The 17,929-nt window shown below is 51.7% G+C and overlaps 2 protein-coding genes across 2 annotated transcripts; one reads left to right on the top strand and one right to left on the bottom strand.

The window, feature by feature from the left end:
- Positions 1 to 256: 256 nt before the first annotated feature.
- Positions 257 to 13,083, top strand: ATP4A (ATPase H+/K+ transporting subunit alpha). Its single transcript, XM_037138489.2, has 22 exons — positions 257 to 328; positions 421 to 561; positions 649 to 708; positions 1,135 to 1,338; positions 2,458 to 2,571; positions 2,800 to 3,052; positions 3,288 to 3,556; positions 4,180 to 4,378; positions 4,749 to 4,858; positions 4,939 to 5,073; positions 5,465 to 5,657; positions 6,390 to 6,565; positions 7,929 to 8,065; positions 8,154 to 8,304; positions 8,390 to 8,558; positions 8,650 to 8,804; positions 10,025 to 10,148; positions 10,624 to 10,769; positions 12,043 to 12,176; positions 12,529 to 12,630; positions 12,721 to 12,812; positions 12,993 to 13,083. The coding sequence occupies exons 1-22, from the start codon at positions 317 to 319 to the stop codon at positions 13,019 to 13,021; spliced, it is 3,105 nt and encodes a 1,034-aa protein (XP_036994384.1). The 5' UTR covers positions 257 to 316; the 3' UTR covers positions 13,022 to 13,083.
- A 2,894-nt stretch (positions 13,084 to 15,977) lies between these two features.
- TMEM147 (transmembrane protein 147) lies at positions 15,978 to 17,743 on the bottom strand. Its single transcript, XM_037138492.2, has 7 exons — positions 17,578 to 17,743; positions 17,440 to 17,509; positions 16,906 to 16,965; positions 16,684 to 16,820; positions 16,460 to 16,544; positions 16,252 to 16,373; positions 15,978 to 16,168 (listed from the first exon to the last, which is right to left on the bottom strand). The coding sequence occupies exons 1-7, from the start codon at positions 17,652 to 17,654 to the stop codon at positions 16,045 to 16,047; spliced, it is 675 nt and encodes a 224-aa protein (XP_036994387.1). The 5' UTR covers positions 17,655 to 17,743; the 3' UTR covers positions 15,978 to 16,044.
- Positions 17,744 to 17,929: the final 186 nt, after the last annotated feature.

Here is a 17,929-nt window from a genome sequence, read left to right as displayed (position 1 = left end):
ATAAATTACCACATGGAAGTCCTCAGCACAGTGCCTGTCACACACATAATGGCACATATGTTTGCTATTTCTCTTGTTACTATGGATATTCCTGCTGGTTCCCTGATCTCAGTGGCAGGTGGCGATGGGGTCTGGGCATGTTGGGCAACCCAGTAAGGAATGCCTGAGCTCCCCAGGCCTAGAGGTCACCCCAAGGAGCCCTGTAATCAGTTGTAATCAGGCCAGTCCTACCACACCTCCTCCCTCCCTGGGTATATCAGGGCTGGTCCAGACCCAGGATCTGTCTTGGCAAAGGAGGGTGGTTGCACTGGGTACCATGGGGAAGGCAGTGAGTGGGGCCTGAGGCCAGGGGTTGGGGACAGGGATTGGAGGCAGTGGTTCTGGTGGGATCTGATGTCTCTCCTCTCCCCCTGTTCCCAGGAGAATTACGAGTTGTACTCAGTAGAGCTGGGTCCTGGCCCTGGTGGAGACATGGCAGCCAAGCTGAGCAAGAAGAAGGCGGGCAGTGGAGGGGGCAAGAAAAAGGAGAAGCTGGAGAACATGAAGAAGGAGATGGAGATTGTAAGCATGGACCTGAAAGGCTGGGTTGGGGGCTGGGGTGGGGGCCAGTGAGAGGTGGACAGCAAATGTCCTGCCCTCACTACACAGAATGACCACCAGCTGTCAGTGGCGGAGCTGGAGCAGAAATACCAGACCAGTGCAACCAAGGTGAGCTGGGGGCAGAGGGAGCAGTGGGTGCAGAGAAGGGGAAAGGTGGAGAAGGAAAGAGGGAGGGAGAAAAAAGGGAAAAATACATTAGTGAGAAAGGGAGAGAGAGAGAGAGAACAAGACAATCAGAGACACAGAGAGAGGCAGAGAGATGGGCAAGAAAGAGAAACAGGAGCAAAGACAACAGGAAGACAGAGACAGAAAGAGGAGAGAGAAGAGAGACACAAAGAGTTACATAGAGGATGGGATGGGAAAGGAACAGGAACAGAGACAAAGATGGGGAAAGAAATGAAGCGGTGTAAGGCAGATGAGGGGAACAGAGAGAGGGAAACAGGAAGGAGAGACAGAAGAACCAGCCCCTGAAGAGTGTATGGGGAGAGGAAAGCCCTTAGTGGCCACTGCCACCCCATCCCATCCTGTCTCCAGGGCCTGTCTGCCAGCTTGGCCACGGAGCTGCTGCTGAGGGATGGGCCTAATGCGCTGCGGCCACCAAAGGGTACCCCAGAGTATGTCAAGTTCGCACGGCAGCTGGCAGGTGGTCTGCAATGCCTCATGTGGGTAGCTGCTGCCATCTGTCTCATTGCCTTTGGCATCCAGGCCAGCCAGGGTGACCTCACCACTGATGACAATGTGAGTGGAAGGTGCTGGGGGGCAGACACTGAACACAGGAACCCAGAGGACAGACAACATGAAGCATGGCACTCAGGACACCGGGGACATAGGGTGGGGATATAGAGACACAGAAATGCAGTTTGAAGACATGATAATAGAGGGCATGAAGGGTATTTGAGTGTGGAACAGATCCAAGGTTACAGGAGACACTGGAAAATGTGTCTCAGGTATGGAGGACATAGGTAGGGATACAAGGACAAAGAAATGCAATACTTAAGATAAGGGACTTGGGAAACAGAACATGGGAGAGAGCAAGGACAGAGAGCATAGGGGACATTAGGACTCAGACATGGGGCACAAGGACATAGGGACATAAGGGACACGAGACTAGGGACACAAGACTCAGGATACAGTACATGGAGAGACATAAGACATTGAACATGGAAGTATAGAGACAGAATATCAAAATGCAGGACAAGAGGACATTAGATATATGACAGGGGTCAGAATGAGAAACATGGAGACTCAGAGACATGTGACACTGAATGTGACATAGAATGGGGACTCAGAAGTACATTGATTTGAAAGACACTGGACATAGGGACTTGGAATTTGGAACCTGAGACACTGATTGTGAATTCACAGAATAGGAAGCATAAAATCAACAGCACACACACATGGAAATGGGGACATGAGGGCGCAGTTACTGTTGGGTGTAGAGGACACACAGGATGGCAGGCACATTATAAGGACGGAATATGAAGCATGAAGAGACAAATGGCAGTGGACATGTGGAATGCAAGACTTGAAGGACACAGGAAAAAGGAACACATACCATCAAGTTGCATGGTGACATGGGGCACAAATCATAGGATAAGGGGACGTGGGAGGAATAGGACTCAGGAGCCAGAGAATATGCTATATAGGGACACTGACAATACAGGGCAGTTGAACATGAGATATGAAGAATATGAGGATAGGAGATGATCGCCACAGGGAATAGTGCATGAGTCTTCCTAGTAGAGTGGGGAAAACCATGGTGGAAGTGACCACGAGAACACCAGAGGACCAGGGAGGTCTTGTACAGGGAGCTTCCAGCTCCTATGCATAAGCCAGTCATCACTTCTCCTCCCCTAGTTATACCTGGCACTGGCCCTCATTGCTGTGGTTGTGGTCACCGGCTGCTTTGGTTACTATCAGGAATTTAAGAGCACCAACATCATTGCCAGCTTCAAGAATCTTGTGCCCCAGGTGAGTTCCCCCAGCTTCCCATCATTTCAGCCACATCAGCTCAGGCAGGCCCCTGGCATCTGTGTGGCCCCCTCCCAACAGGCCCAGCTTGCTCTTTGTCCTTGGCCTCCATCTCTCCCCATAGGTCCTCAACTGGTCCCCTTGTTCATCTCCCCACATCCCTATTTCACTCAGCAAATTCCACCCCCATCTGCTGCTTACTACAACTCTATTTCCCCTGCCCCATAGCAAGCAACTGTGATCCGAGATGGAGACAAGTTCCAGATCAATGCAGATCAGCTTGTGGTTGGTGATCTAGTAGAGATGAAAGGTGGCGATCGAGTGCCAGCTGACATCCGTATCCTCCAGGCCCAGGGCTGCAAGGTGGACAACTCCTCTCTGACTGGAGAGTCTGAGCCACAGACCCGCTCCCCTGAATGTACACACGAGAGCCCACTGGAGACCCGCAACATCGCCTTCTTCTCCACCATGTGCCTTGAGGGTCTGTGAGGCCCTTGCCTACCTGCCCAGCTGACACTCCTCATCACTGCTTCTACTGCCCCTCTTTTGCTACATTCTGAGGCACACTGCTTCCTACTTCACATGACTGCCACCTTTTTAGGTCATACTACTTCTCTAGCTCCCATTATTGCTACCCTCTTCCTGCAGTTCACACTGCTGTGCACACCCCACTGCTTCCCTCCCAGTTCTGAGTCACCCTCTTGGCCCCACTGCAGGCACAGCACAGGGGCTGGTGGTGAACACCGGTGACCGCACCATCATTGGACGCATCGCATCACTGGCATCTGGAGTAGAAAATGAGAAAACACCCATTGCTATTGAGATTGAACATTTTGTGGACATCATTGCAGGCCTGGCCATCCTCTTTGGTGCCACATTTTTTGTGGTGGCCATGTGCATTGGCTACACTTTTCTGCGGGCCATGGTCTTCTTCATGGCCATTGTGGTCGCCTATGTGCCTGAGGGGCTGCTGGCCACTGTTACGGTGAGTTGTGGAGGCAGAAGAGAGGTGCAGAGAGCTGACAGGGCTGTCTACCTGTCCGTTCACCCAGGCTTCCCTCCACCCTCTCCCTGTGTGTCCCTCCATCCACTCACCTCTCATCCTCCCACCCACCTTCTCATCATCCATCTTTCCCTCCCACCCCTCATCTCTACCCCTGTCCATTTACTCAGCATTACTACCATTTATTCACCGAGGCTACTGTGGGTCATGTCCTGTGCCACATGCCAAGGACTCAGAGATGGACAGGGAGGGTCCCTGACTAAAGGAGGCTGAAGCTTGAGGATGTGGACTGCCTTCAACAGTCAGTTCAGAGGAGGCTGAGGGAACATTTATTTTCTCATTTTGATTGTGTTGATAAGAGAATTTATAGAACCTTAGCTAAGGCAGCTTACAGAGGGGCCTGGCTATGTCTATCTGGGTGAACTGGGGAGGCATACCAAGTAGAAAGCACAGGCTGGACAAAAGCATGGTGGCAAGAAAAAGCCTGGGTTTTGAAAAGAAATGTTGTACACTCAGTACTGTAGCTGGGGTGAGGATCGAGAGAAGGGAAGTGGGACTAGAAGCAAGGACAGGCCCCACGTTGGCTTTTCTCACCCTTCCCCTAGGTCTGTCTGTCTCTGACAGCCAAGAGGCTGGCCAGCAAGAACTGTGTAGTCAAGAACCTGGAAGCAGTGGAGACACTGGGCTCCACGTCAGTGATCTGCTCTGACAAGACGGGGACCCTCACTCAGAACCGCATGACTGTGTCCCATCTGTGGTTTGACAATCATATCCACTCAGCTGACACCACGGAAGATCAGTCAGGTTTGGGAGTGGAAGGAGACAGGGGCTCTGGCAGGCTCTGGTAGACGGTGGAGGCTTAGATGGGAGCCCTGAAGTTACTGAAGGGAATCTTGGGAGGGCTTTGGGTTAGCGGAGAGGAACTCCATCCAGATGGGTTCAGGTCTGTGAAGGGGCTTGGTATGGAGTCTCCTATTAGACACCATACTGGGTCTGGAGAAAAGGCTCCATCCCGGAGTGTGAAGGAAGCGGTTGGGTCCCACACAGGTCAGGGGAGGGAATCCTGTCCAAAATGTACCCGGAGAACTCGGTTCCGATGTGGGAGCGCCTCCGCTCCGGGTCTGGTGCGGCGTGTAGTTCCCTCGCGGACCCAACCTGGACATTTGTCCTTTAGGGCAGACGTTTGACCAGTCCTCGGAGACCTGGCGGGCGTTGTGCCGAGTGCTCACCCTGTGCAACCGCGCTGCCTTCAAGTCTGGTCAGGATGCGGTTCCTGTGCCAAAGGTGAGAGCCCTGGGGTTCTCGGGGCACACCAGGAGCCTGGAGCAGTCTGACTCACACCTGACACTGGTTCCCATTCCCAGCGCATCGTGATCGGGGATGCTTCTGAGACGGCGCTGCTAAAATTCTCGGAGCTGACGCTGGGCAATGCTATGGGCTACCGCGAGCGCTTCCCCAAAGTCTGCGAGATCCCCTTCAACTCCACCAACAAGTTCCAGGTCTGAGTCCGCCAGGGCCGGCGTTGCCCAAGGCTGGCGCTGCCTAAGGCTCACTCCCACCCACAGCAAGCCCGGCCCACTGTGGGCCGCAATCTGCGCTGGCCTTTGGCGGGGGGTTCCTCCCTCCCACCCGTCTCCTGTCTTGCTCACGGCTCCTTAGCTTGCTCTCAGCTGTCAAGCTTTCCATGGCGGTAGGTCGCAATCCAAATCCCGCAAGCCCAACTCCAGCGATAATTAAGTCCATTCCCCAAGCCCAGGCCCCTAACTACGTACAGCCCCGTCCCAAGCCTGGACCTCTAGAGGACGTGCCCACCTTACCCTCTCGAGGCTCTGCGGAACAGCGTCCCTGCGCTGTTAGCTTCATCCCCTCCCCCCTCAACCTCTCCCACAGCTGTCCATCCACACACTGGAGGACCCGCGGGACCCGCGGCACGTGCTGGTGATGAAGGGCGCCCCGGAGCGCGTGCTGGAGCGCTGTAGCTCCATCCTCATCAAGGGCCAGGAGCTGCCCCTGGACGAGCAATGGCGTGAGGCCTTCCAGACTGCATACCTCAGCCTGGGAGGCCTGGGCGAACGGGTGCTGGGTGAGACCCTCAAGGCAGGGTAGGGGATAAACTGGGAGGTAAGGAGGAGCTGGCACAGGCTGAGGCCAATCTTCCCTGAACAGCCTTGACCCTGCCTTTTCCCACCCCTGGCTGACAGCTGGCCTGCCCCAGTCTACACACTCACCTTCATTTTTCCCTGTCTCACTCCTGACCCCTGTCTATCTTCAATTCTTATCTTCAACCAGCCTCTTCAGACCTGTCCTCACCTGGACCTTCCCTATCCTGACCTGAATGGACCCTGGTTTTCCCAGCTGTTGCCCCAACTCTTGACCCACGTTTGCTTTCACCTTCACCTTTTAGAGTTCTCCTCATGAACCTTGGACCTTCCACAATCCCTGCCTCACCTGGAGACATTCCCCAATCCTTGTCCTGACCTCCCCCAATTTTGTTCTGACTCCTTAAACCTCCCCTAACCCCTGCCTCAACTCTGGCAGTCACAGGCCTGTGGTCCAAGTCTGGAGTTTTCATTTCACTTGCTGTGTGACCACTGGCAAGATTTTCCCCTCTCTAAGCCTCATCTGCAAGGTGAGAATATCAGTAGGCTCATAGAGTGGATATGAGGATGGATTCAGATAATGTGAATGAAGGATTCAGCACAGGGTCAGGCATCCATGGATGCTTGGTACAAGAGGTCTGGTTATTTTGCTCACCACCTAGCCTTTCTAGCAAAGGTTCCACCCAAGGCTCCTCTGTTTCCTGTTTTCTGATCAGGCTTCTGCCAGCTCTACCTGAGTGAGAAGGACTACCCACCTGGCTATGCCTTCGACGTGGAGGCCATGAACTTTCCAACTAGTGGCCTGTGCTTTGCAGGACTTGTGTCCATGATAGACCCACCCCGGGCCACTGTCCCTGATGCTGTGCTCAAGTGCCGCACAGCAGGCATTCGGGTATGCCACTTGGGAAAGGACCGGGTGGGGCAAGAACAGATGATGGGAATATTTGGGCATGAGAAACCCTGTGATATCTGAAACCAAAAATGGTTTCAGCTATTCCATTTAGCTTGAACCAAAAATGGAATATGTTGGTTCATGAAACTTATGTTGGGAGTGAAGCTTCAGATATAGCTGGATCCAAGTGTTCAGTGTCATTATGAATTTGCCCTTCATGTGCCAGCTCTGCTTTTCTCTTTGCTGGCTTTATTCTCAAGTAGTCTCTCCATTTTGGTAGATAGAGATGACCAACCACCCCGTCTCGCCTCCCAGCGCTCCAACTTACCTGTTTAGGCATCCACGGAAAGAATGCCTCTTTTGCAGTTGCACTAGACTGGATCACAAGTTCATCCCTGAACCAGTCACTGTGTTTGGGGGGTGGAATACCTTGTTTGTCCAGGTCTGGGTTTACCTGCCCAATCTTGGCCATGACCTCCACTTCAAGTTGAGGGGATGAGTGGTTCTCCAAAGACAGATCAAGGGTGGGGGAGCCAATGCTAAGCAGGCATTGCCCAGATCTTTCCTATAGTCTGTAAGACCCTATAAGATCTGGGCAGTATTATCTATCTTTCTAAGCTCATTACTCAGCCCTCTATCTCTTATTTGCTCCTCTCCAGTCATGTTGTCCTGCCTGCTGTTCCTCCAACAGTTCATGGTTGCTCCTCTCTTGTTCTGCATTGATTGTTCCCTCTGCCAGGAATATTCTTCCACCAGATTTCCATGTGGCCAACTTTCACCTCTTTCATGTGTCTGCTCAAATGTCAACCTTCTTGACAAGACTTTCCTTGGACGTGCTTGAAATTGAACCACTACTTTTTAAAAAAATCTAATGCTTGCAATCCCCTTTATCCAGTTTAATTTTTTGCCCTCCTTCTAACATGCTGTGTCATTCATTTCTTTTATTTTTTATTTTTATTTTTTAATAAAGATTATATTCATTTATCTTTAGAGGGGAAGAGAAGGAGAGAGGGAGAGAAATATCAATGTATGGTTGCCTCTCATGTGTTCCCCGCTGGGAACTGGCCTGCAACCCAGGCATGTGCCCTGATTGGGAATAGAACCACTATCCTCTGGTTAGCAGGCCCATGCTCAATTCACTGAGCTACACCAGCCAGGGCTCATTTCTAATTTAAAACTTGTTCTGCCTCCCACATCAGAATATCACCTCCATGAGAACAGGGATTATTTTTTGTCCCTGCTATTTCTCAGGCATATAGCCAGTGGTCACAATTGGGTGAATAAAGAATGCATATATTACAAGGGAAGACAGGGAGACTGGGCTGATCTGAAGGGATCAAGGATCTGCTGGTCCTCCCCACAGGTGATCATGGTGACAGGTGATCACCCTATCACAGCCAAGGCCATTGCGGCCAGCGTGGGCATCATCTCAGAAGGCAGTGAGACAGTGGAGGACATTGCTGCCCGCCTCCGTGTGCCTGTGGACCAGGTTAATCGGAAGTAAGTCCTCTTCAAGCCCTCTCCATGGATTTTTCCACATCCTACACAGACCAAGGCCTCAGTGATGCCCTCTCATCTTCCTCCTCAGGGATGCCCGTGCCTGTGTGATCAATGGCATGCAGCTGAAGGACATGGACCCATCAGAGCTGGTTGAGGTGCTGCGCACCCACCCTGAGATGGTGTTTGCTCGCACCAGTCCCCAGCAGAAGCTAGTGATTGTGGAGAGCTGCCAGCGACTGGTGCGACCCTGATGATGAAGGTGGGCAGATGGGCTGGGCTGGTCCTGGGATGGCCTTTCACTGACCACCTGCCCATTATCTGCAGGGTGCAATTGTGGCTGTGACAGGGGATGGTGTGAATGACTCCCCAGCTCTGAAGAAAGCAGACATTGGTGTGGCCATGGGCATTGCTGGCTCGGATGCTGCCAAAAATGCAGCTGACATGATCCTTCTGGATGACAACTTTGCCTCCATTGTGACGGGCGTAGAGCAGGGTCCGGGCTGGGACAAAGATAGGGGCAGGCAGTGTGGGGACAGGAGAAAGTAGGCTGTGAGGAGACTGAGGTGTCTGCTGTACTCCCACAGGCCGACTGATCTTTGACAACCTGAAGAAGTCCATCGCCTACACATTGACCAAGAACATCCCTGAACTGACACCATATCTTATTTACATCACTGTCAGTGTGCCCTTGCCCCTTGGGTGCATCACCATCCTCTTCATAGAACTTTGCACTGACATTGTGAGTCTACAGCCCCAATGCCCCCACCCACACATACCTATAGATGTGTGCCCATACACAGGATGGGCACAGAGACCACCATGGTCATTCTTGGACACAGATCAAAACAAATAAGGTGTATGTACAACAGCCAGATGTGGAAACACAGGCAGGCAGGCAGATAGATACAGGCAGAACTATGGACACGGACACAAAGGTGGACACTCAGGTAGGCATGGCCAAAACCCATGGACACACATGGACTCAGATATGAACACTCAGATAAACAAATGTATTAACAGATACAGATGTATGGCTAAACTTGGATCACAGATAGATGCTGCTCAACAGGTATGGACAAAAAATACCATCAGATAGATCTTAAGGCAGACAGATGGGAAAGAGTCATAGATTCAGCCACAAATGTAGCCAGATGCTGGCCACATTGACATGTTTATTCAACAACTTAAACAGTGCTTAGTCTGGGCCACGCACACATTAATTTACTTAATTTTGTCCTCATAATGACTATATGACATGAGTTTTATTTATCATCCTCATCTTACTGATGAGCTCATTGAGGCATAGGTAGGTTGAGTAGCTTGCCCCAGGTCACATGGCTAATAAATGACACAGTGGTAATTTGAGGCCAGGCAGACAGATGCCTGACAGACTGTGTTTTTCATCAGTACATTCTACTGCCACTCTGTAGTCACACATATATGGGGTGGGGTTGGGAGGAGAATACAAAGACAGAATGGATACAGAGAAACAGAGATAGTGACAGACATAGAGGAAGAAAGAGAGACACAAAAGCAGAGACACAGTCACAGAGAAAGAGACCAGGGACAAGGACAAAGAAACAAAGGGAGAGAAAGAGGGTCCAAGACCAGGGTACCCCAGAGCAAAAATAGAGAGAGGAGGAGGAAGAGAAGGAAGAGGCAGCAGCAAGGGAGGAGACAGAGATAGGGAAAGAACATGCAAGAGAGTAGATAAATACAGATGTTCTGATGGAGATGGACATCAGGACAGATGTGCACACAGATGTGGAATAGACATGCCAACACTCTTTATTGGGCCCAGCTGGATATAAGTTGTCCAGGCAGGTGTGGTCACTGCTGGTCCTGTCTCCTAACCTCAGTTTTATCTCTTCCCACCAGCAATGGGGAGGAGAGCTTTAGACAGTAGGGGACAGGGGCCCAGGCAAACTCTTAACCAAGGTTCCTTCTGCTCCTGGCCAGTTCCCATCTGTATCCCTGGCATATGAGAAGGCTGAGAGTGACATCATGCATCTGCGTCCACGGAACCCAAAGCGTGATAGATTAGTCAATGAACCCCTGGCTGCCTACTCCTACTTCCAAATTGGTGAGTGCCCATGGGGCTGGGAAGCCTGAGGTCTCCTGCAAGGCTGCTCACCTGCCCTGGGGTCTCTACCTGTGGCTCTGTCTTGTTCTGGATCTTGATCTCTGCATTTGATCCTGGGTCCCTGTCATTCTGAGCCCTTATCTGCACATAATGATCTCTATGGCCTCCTGAATCCCTTCTTCATCTCTGGCCCTGTTCTCTATGATCCTGACTCTGGGTTGTTGCCTTCTTTTGTCATTTTTTGAGTTCTCCAGATGTCTCTGTCACTCTCTGTGCCCTGTCTTTTGTGTTCTTATCAATCTCTCTTGGGGCCCTTATCTCTGTGTCTGTGTCTCCATATCTGTCACTGCCTATGTTCCTGTCATTCTCATGTCACTGCTTATGTCCCTGTCTCTGTGTGTATATTCCTGACTCTGTGTATCTGTTTTTTCGGTCCCCCTCTGTGTTCCATCTCTTGTCTCCCTGCTTCTCTCAGGTGCCATCCAGTCGTTTGCTGGCTTCACTGACTACTTCACAGCCATGGCCCAGGAGGGCTGGTTCCCATTGCTGTGTGTGGGTCTGCGGCCACAATGGGAGAACCACCACCTACAAGATCTGCAAGACAGCTATGGCCAGGAGTGGGTGAGCCCCATGACTCCCTCATTTCCAATGTCACCTGTCTAGTGTGTTTGGTACATGTGTGACTGAGCTCAGCTAGAGCATCCCAGATACCTAGACTCTGTTAGTTCTGGGTTAAAGGGCCTTTTTCTATTACTGTATCGTGCTCCAAACTCCTGCTTCTGATGATCCCAGCTGCAGATGGGTCTTCTTCCTGCCCTGACAGTAACATCATCTCAGGTGTGAAACCAGTCCCTATTCTGTTATTTTTCCTGCATCACTAACACAGAGTATACAACTATGCATTTGTGGCTGACTTTAATGAAGGTTTGGTGCAGAGAGAGGCCAGATCTGGTTGGTAGGTATGTTTAGCTTGCCCTGTAGAGTTACAGATCCCTTTAAACATTTATCGTTGTGATTATAAATGTAGACCTTGGAGCCAGACTGCCTTGGATTCATAGTATGCTATTGACCCTAACTGCTCTGTAACCCTGGGCAAGGTCTTTTGCCTCACTGTGCCCGTTTTCTTACATCTAAAGTGGAGAGGACACTGATGTCTATACCTCAGTGATGTTCAGTGTGGCTCCCAGACCAGCAGCATCAGCACCACATGGACACTTATTTGAAATGCAAATTCAGTCCCCATCCCATGGGGATGGACCCTCTGAGGTCAGAAATATTGGGGGTGCGGCCTGGAATCTGTATTTTAACCAGCCCTTCTGGGGTTCTGATGCACACTGAAGTTTGCGTGCCACTAATCTACCTCATGGGAGTATTGGATTAAATGAGATAATATATGTGAAACACTTGTACCTGGAGCATAGAAAGTGTTCCCTACACAATTAGCTGGTATTAAAAATAGTTATATTGAAGAAATGGACTTAATAATTACTACCACCTTCAGTACTCTGTTCCCCATGTGCCCATCTGGCTCACTTCACTTTTTTGCCACCTGCCTGGGTCCTGGAGTCACTGGACTTTGCAAATCCTGCCTTGGGAGTCCAATTCATTTTTCCCAGATCCCTTTTGGGTGCACAGGAAATTCTACCTCCGTTCTTTCATTATGAAAGCAATTGGCTTGACCTATTGTCTACCTACACACTGACATCCTGGCTCTGCTCAACCAAGGTTTCTGGGCCTCACACTAGCAGGTCCTGCACATCTCCTTTCCCCCATCCCAGACTCTGATGCAGGGGAAGAGCTTTTAAGGGTTCCTGGCCCCATGCCCTGAGTGCCTAGCTGGCTGCAGAGGCTCTGCATCTGGGCTTAGGCTGCTTGTGTTTCTTCTGGCCCACAGACATTTGGGCAGCGCCTGTATCAGCAGTACACCTGCTATACTGTGTTCTTCATCAGCATCGAGATGTGCCAGATTGCCGATGTGCTCATTCGCAAGACACGCCGCCTCTCTGCCTTCCAGCAGGGATTCTTCAGGTGTCCAGCTGCCCCTTGAGCCCTGTCCTCAAGCCTTAGTCTCAGCTTCCATCAGGTCCTGACCGGGGCTTACTGCAGCAAAACCAGCACGGAATATGCTGGTGCCAGGTGCTAACATTCCTTATCATAGCTGGTCAGTATCTCCCACTGTGGGCCTCTGAACTGGCCCATCTGTGTTTCATCAGCTGAAGGGGTGATGCTGACAAGACCAGCATCCACTACTGCAGAGGTGCAGGCAATGCTAATGACATCTGATCTCCTTTGACCCATTATCTGATTTCTATCTGGCCCCAAATTCCTGATGGCTGTCTTTATCCTGAGCCTAGCCTGTCCCACCCTGTCCCACCTGCAGGAACAAGATCCTGGTGACTGCCATCGTGTTTCAGGTCTGCATCGGCTGCTTCCTGTGCTATTGCCCTGGAATGCCCAACATCTTTAACTTCATGCCCATTCGGTGAGGGGTCATGAGGTGTGAGTAGAGGGATGGGCATGTGGGACACAGTCCTGAGGATAGCCTTCACCTTGCCACCTCCTGTGCCTTCAGATTCCAGTGGTGGTTGGTCCCCATGCCCTTTGGCCTCCTCATCTTTGTCTATGATGAGATCCGGAAACTTGGAGTTCGCTGTTGTCCTGGGAGTGAGTGTGGAAACTGGGGACCTGGGGGTGGGTGAGTGCTGAAATGTTTTCAGAGTAGCTGTCCTGACCTTGATATTCAATACTTGACCTCCAAATCAAACTGCCATAACCTCTAAGTCCCTGACCCCACACCCTGACCCTCATGCCCCCAGGACTGAGTCTTTGCTTTCTCTCTCCCAGGTTGGTGGGACCAGGAACTCTACTACTAGAGGGAGAGATGCCTTAGTGTCATCCCTGCCTCCACCACAACCAGATGGGGTCCAGATTCATGGGGCTGTCAGGACCAAAACATCTGAGCAATCAAGAGTCATAGCCTGACCTGTGCCTACTCCTGTAGCCCATGGCTCCCCAAATTTGGAGGGATCTTCCCCATTCCCCTTCCCCATCCACAAGGGGCCCAACTTCCTGGAGAAGCAGTCCCTAGGCCCAGTCCTCTGAGCTGGCCTGGGGAAGCCCCCACCTGAGGGGAGGGTGTGGTGGGGAATAGGAGCTAGCAGCTTTTGTGAGGTAGGGTACCTGGGGGCTCTTCTTTAAAACACACTTGTGTCTGCATAATAGTAATAAACCACCTCACAGTGACGCTTTTTAATTCAGTGTGGCACCATCTTAAGTGGTTTTCATGAGTCCCTTTGGTCACACGATCCTTCAACTTAGGGACTATTTGTTCAGAGCCTTATCACCAGTTCCTGAAACAGCCTGGCACATAGTAGGTACTCAATAACCCTTCCTTGGGGAAATGAATTCCCATTTTTTTGCTGAGGGTTACAGCATTTAAAGGCAAGGTGGATGTGACCACAGGTACCCTTCAGAGTACTGCTTTAACCACCTTTCTGGGATCTCTCCTTTCTCAGCACCCATCCTCCCTCTGGGGAGGATCCTGACACAGGGTATCAAAATCTTTTCCAACTCAGGCAGCCCCCTCTGCCTGCACTTCACAGGTGTCTCCATTCTGATTCCACTTGTTCACTCCTCTGATGCCTCAGTGGGCATCCCAACCAACTCCTGGAGGTTAAATTCACAGGCTGTTCCTTATACCCTCTCACTTCAAGTTAAGCTTCCAATTGCCAAAAATTCCCCTGTCCCTGGGCCCTCCACCTCCCTCTGGCCACACCTTTTCCTGGTCCCCTTTCTTCCCTTTTCTTTAATGAGTCTCTCTGGTCAGGCTCCCGGCTTCTCCTTCTTTACCACAGTACTCCCTGTCCCTCTGTTTTGTCTCTGCAGTAATTATCTGCCTCCAGCCTCAACAGGCATGTCTGAGGGCACCCATGCTGGCCTCTGCATCACCCTCCCAACCTGCTCCCACACACTGTCCCATCAGTGGGCTCCTTCTCCCTGGAAAATGTGATGAGTCCTTCTGAGGACTCATCAGAGTTCTTTAGTCCTTCTGCACCTGTCAACCCCCTCACCCCACAGGAAAAAGTATACAGCCTATTGGTCACCACCACCTCTAATCAGCTCATGGCCTCTCTTTCTACTTGTCATCCCTGTCCTGATCTTCTGGTCTGTCTCCCCACCCACAGTGGCCACAGAGATCTTCCCAGAGCTAAATCTGACCCTGTCTGTCCCCTACCTAGAACTCTTCATGGCTTCCCACTGCCCCGAGGTTAACTCCTCACCCTCAGAGCCTTCTGGTATTTGGCCCCTGCTGACTTCTGTCTCACAAGTCCCTTGAGCAGGTTCCAACCAGTTATATTTTGCTGGAAAGGTTGTGACTTTAAGACCTTAAACCTTGACATCTGCTTTTCTCCTCTTTGACCACTAACTCATCTTTCAGGTCTCTGCTGATAAACCTCTCTTCCAGGGAGCCCAGTGTACCCCTCAGTCTGTCAGCTGGCTCCTCTGGGCCACTACAGCCCATGTTTTACCATCATAGCCCTAATAAATGTAGTTTAGCTCACCAGTCCTACCACTCCAGCCAGGCTTCACCCATCACAGTCCTGATCTCTCTGGCCTGGGCCCCACCCTGTCCCCCAACCTCCCCCAACAATTCTGGTCTCTTTGTATTCCATGAAAGCTGGGACTAGTTCACAGAGAGTTGGCCACCAGCAGAGGGCCTGGGTCAGCATTCCTGCTCAGCAAATAATTGTTGAGTAATTTCTGCAAACTTCACTTGTTCCAGTAAGAATCGAGAGCTAGGTGGTGTATGGGGTAGAAGTATGGGAGAAAGTAACTCTATTACATATCCACCCACCTGGGCTCGGAGAGGGCCCACTGTAATCCCTTTTCATGTCAAAGTCAGGGTGACCAATCAGTTGCTTTCTCCACCCTTCTCCCAAGACACCTGTGGACCCTGTCTTGACTATGAGCAAGGAGGGGTTTAGGCTAGATGGTAGTTATATATTCCCTCTGAAAACACCAAGACTGTCTCATAATGGAGCTGAACAGAGCTGTGCATGCTGCTTTTCTAACCCCAGGGTTAAATTACATTATGGCAGGACCTCCACAGTCTGACAGAGTGAGGTAGGGGACAACTGCCCTATCCCACACCTGGGGGATACCACTGGGAATACCAGAGCTGGTGAACACTTTCCTCAGTTGGCAGGATTTGCATCAAGGAGGAGCTTAAACATGACATTCAAAGCCCTGATTCTCACATACTTCTTGGAGGGGGAAAAAATGGGGCAGGGAGCTGAACCCACTTGATCAAGGAAGGATTGGGGTAGGGAGGGTGGCTTCCAGGACAATACCTAAATTGAAGGACTCAAATGCTCTATTTGGCTGCCACTGTCTCTGAGCTCCACCCTAAGAATTCTCAGGCTAGGATTAGTAAAACTGGGGTTTCAGAGAGATCTCTTTGGCTGTCATATAAAGGGGATCAAAGGAGATTAGAGACAGGTGTCTAGGAAGTGACTAGCTGGGGAAGGGTCCATGTGGGAGAGGGCGAGATTTAAGGCTGTGAAAAGTCCCCATGGACCCTCTTTTGGATTCCAGCTCCCTATCACCTATTCTCTGATTTACCACTGGTCAAAGATTATATACGTCAAGCCCTTGGTCTATTCTAGGGAAAAAAGGAGCTGAAGAACTTCTCTAGGAACACTGGACAAATCAGGGCCAGCTACTTTCCTAGCCTGTCCATCTGGCTCCAAAGCCAGAACAAGGGACTCTGGTATGTAGGTGAGCATGGTATTGGTATACAGTTCTGGAGAGAGAGATATAGGCAAAAACAACTTTCCAAATACTGTTTACTTCATCAAAACCTGGAGACAAGGAAAAGGTACGTGGGACACCAAGCCTAGGAGTGCACGCTGACAACGGCAACATACAAGGCAAGGGTGCTGAGGGCCAGCAGCCCCGTCACCACTGCTCGGGCCAGAAGTGCCGTCCAGCTGCCCAGGGAACAGAGGTGGACGAAGGTCCTGTGGGGAAATATTACAATGAAAGAAGGAAAAAAGATAACCCATCCCCATTTGGACCCAGCCTTGAACCCAACCCAGCTCACTCCATGACAAAGGCCTTATAGACACTGAGGAACATCAGCAGAAGGACGGCTGGCCGGAAAGTGTGGTACAGGTCATAGCGTGTTATCATCCACACCTGGGCAGATGCAACGATATAATGGACCTGAAGGGAGGCAGGAAGTCAGGGCCAGGCCTTGAGGATTAGCGCCACCACCAAAAAGTCATGTACAGGAGAGTGGGACTACATACCAGACTGATGTTTGAGTCAATGCTCATCTGGATGTATTTCCAGTCAAACTCAATGCCCCGGGCTCCAACCCAGAGGGGGATGCAACTGAAGAAGGCAAAGGGAAGGGTTCTCCAATACCCAGCAACCCTCAGCACCCAAAACCTGAGCCCCCCACCCTACAGAACCTCCCTGAAACCCAGGTGTCCTTTTTTTTGGAATCTGAGCTCCAGGCTGCTGCACACACCGGGACATAATGAGTTCCGCAGTGGCCCAGCCCAGGGCAGCAACCATGATCTTGTACTCCCCTTTGCCGGCATTCCGGGACATGACAAGGTTCAGGCCTACTAGGTCTGCCACATCCACGCTGGCCTTCATGAACTCCTGTGGGTTAGGTTGAAGCTTGCTTAAGCACAGGTGCCAGGGGGCCTCATTTCCCCACCCCTCCTGCCTTCCTTGCCTCACTCACCCCAATGAAGTCATAGATGCCGCCTTCCCAGGTGGGAAAGAAAGTGGCCAGGAACAACATCTGAGAACAGAAAACAAAGGTCGCCTCAAGGTGAGGGGGACAAACTAGGGCAGTTTTGTGGGAAGTTAGTGTGTACATGGTTCCAGGCTTCCCATGTGGAGAGGAACCACCAGATGAGGGCAAGAGTACAGGACCCGGGGAGATGAAGGGTAGAGACCTGGAAGTTTCTCTATGGTGATCACAGGGGATCACAGTCAGATCTATAGGTGAGGTGCCTGGGCATTTGGAGTCAGCGTGATGGTTAGCAGTTCTTAACCATACAAAACCCCTCTTAACTAGACAATTGTGTCTTCTCAATTTTACAAAAATAGCTACGCAAAAGTTGCTTGGATGCCTCTCCTCAGGTTCCACCCTCCCAAAGTTCACCTTCTACGTGTAGTGCTGAGAACCATCCCACACAGTGAAACTGGAGCAGGGTGGATCCCTGGGTCTGCCGAGCCTGGGGGCTAGATGCGCCGCCCGGGGCGTCCTTACCTTGCACAGCTGCACGAAGAGGTAGGTGACGCCAGCCTGGACGCACTTCCAGAAGGCATTGTACTCAGACCTGTAGGAGCGGGCAGTGAGGGTTCGTCCAGGCCCGCGCTCCCCGCCCCGCGGCCGCCCCGCACTCACAGGCCGCTGCACTTGTAGGTGATGAAATAGGGGAAGTAAGCCAGGGCGAAGCAGTTCCCGAAGTGAAACAAGGTCATGGCGCGGCCCCGGGCCGGCGGAGCATAGGTCTTCCTACGTTGCCGGACCTGCGTCCCACCAGGTGCCTCGGCCTCCGCCGCGGCCCGCGCGGCCTTCTGGGAGCGGAGTCCGCGGCGCTGGCGCGCTGACGTCGGGGCGCCGCCGAGGCACCCAGCGCGGCCGCCGGAACCCAGCAGCCGCCGGAACCTGCCCCCAGAACCCAGCAGCCGCGCTGGCCGCGGCGAGCCGGCACCGCTGCTGGGAGTCAGCGCCAGCTGAGGCCACCGGTGGGTGG

The sequence above is a fragment of the Artibeus jamaicensis genome, unplaced genomic scaffold (genome assembly GCF_021234435.1).
Source record: "Artibeus jamaicensis isolate MK-2021 breed Jamaican fruit bat unplaced genomic scaffold, CSHL_Jam_final contig_470, whole genome shotgun sequence".
Lineage (NCBI taxonomy): Eukaryota > Metazoa > Chordata > Mammalia > Chiroptera > Phyllostomidae > Artibeus > Artibeus jamaicensis.
Note: the sequence above shows the minus strand (reverse complement) of the source record. Positions and strands in the feature narration are given on the sequence as shown.

Bases quoted from the DNA above. Each gene is read 5' to 3' on its own strand.
- ATP4A (XM_037138489.2), top strand. The intron at 5,658-6,389 runs GTGAGACCCTCA...TTTTCTGATCAG, and splicing joins CCTGGGCGAACGGGTGCTGG to GCTTCTGCCAGCTCTACCTG. The intron at 8,805-10,024 runs GTGAGTCTACAG...GCTCCTGGCCAG, and splicing joins TAGAACTTTGCACTGACATT to TTCCCATCTGTATCCCTGGC.
- TMEM147 (XM_037138492.2), bottom strand. From the start codon at position 17,654: ATGACCTTGTTTCACTTCGGGAACTGCTTCGCCCTGGCTTACTTCCCC. The intron at 17,510-17,577 runs GTGAGTGCGGGG...CCGCTCCTACAG, and splicing joins ACCTACAAGTGCAGCGGCCT to GTCTGAGTACAATGCCTTCT. The intron at 16,545-16,683 runs GTGTGTGCAGCA...TGCCTTCTTCAG, and splicing joins GCGGAACTCATTATGTCCCG to TTGCATCCCCCTCTGGGTTG.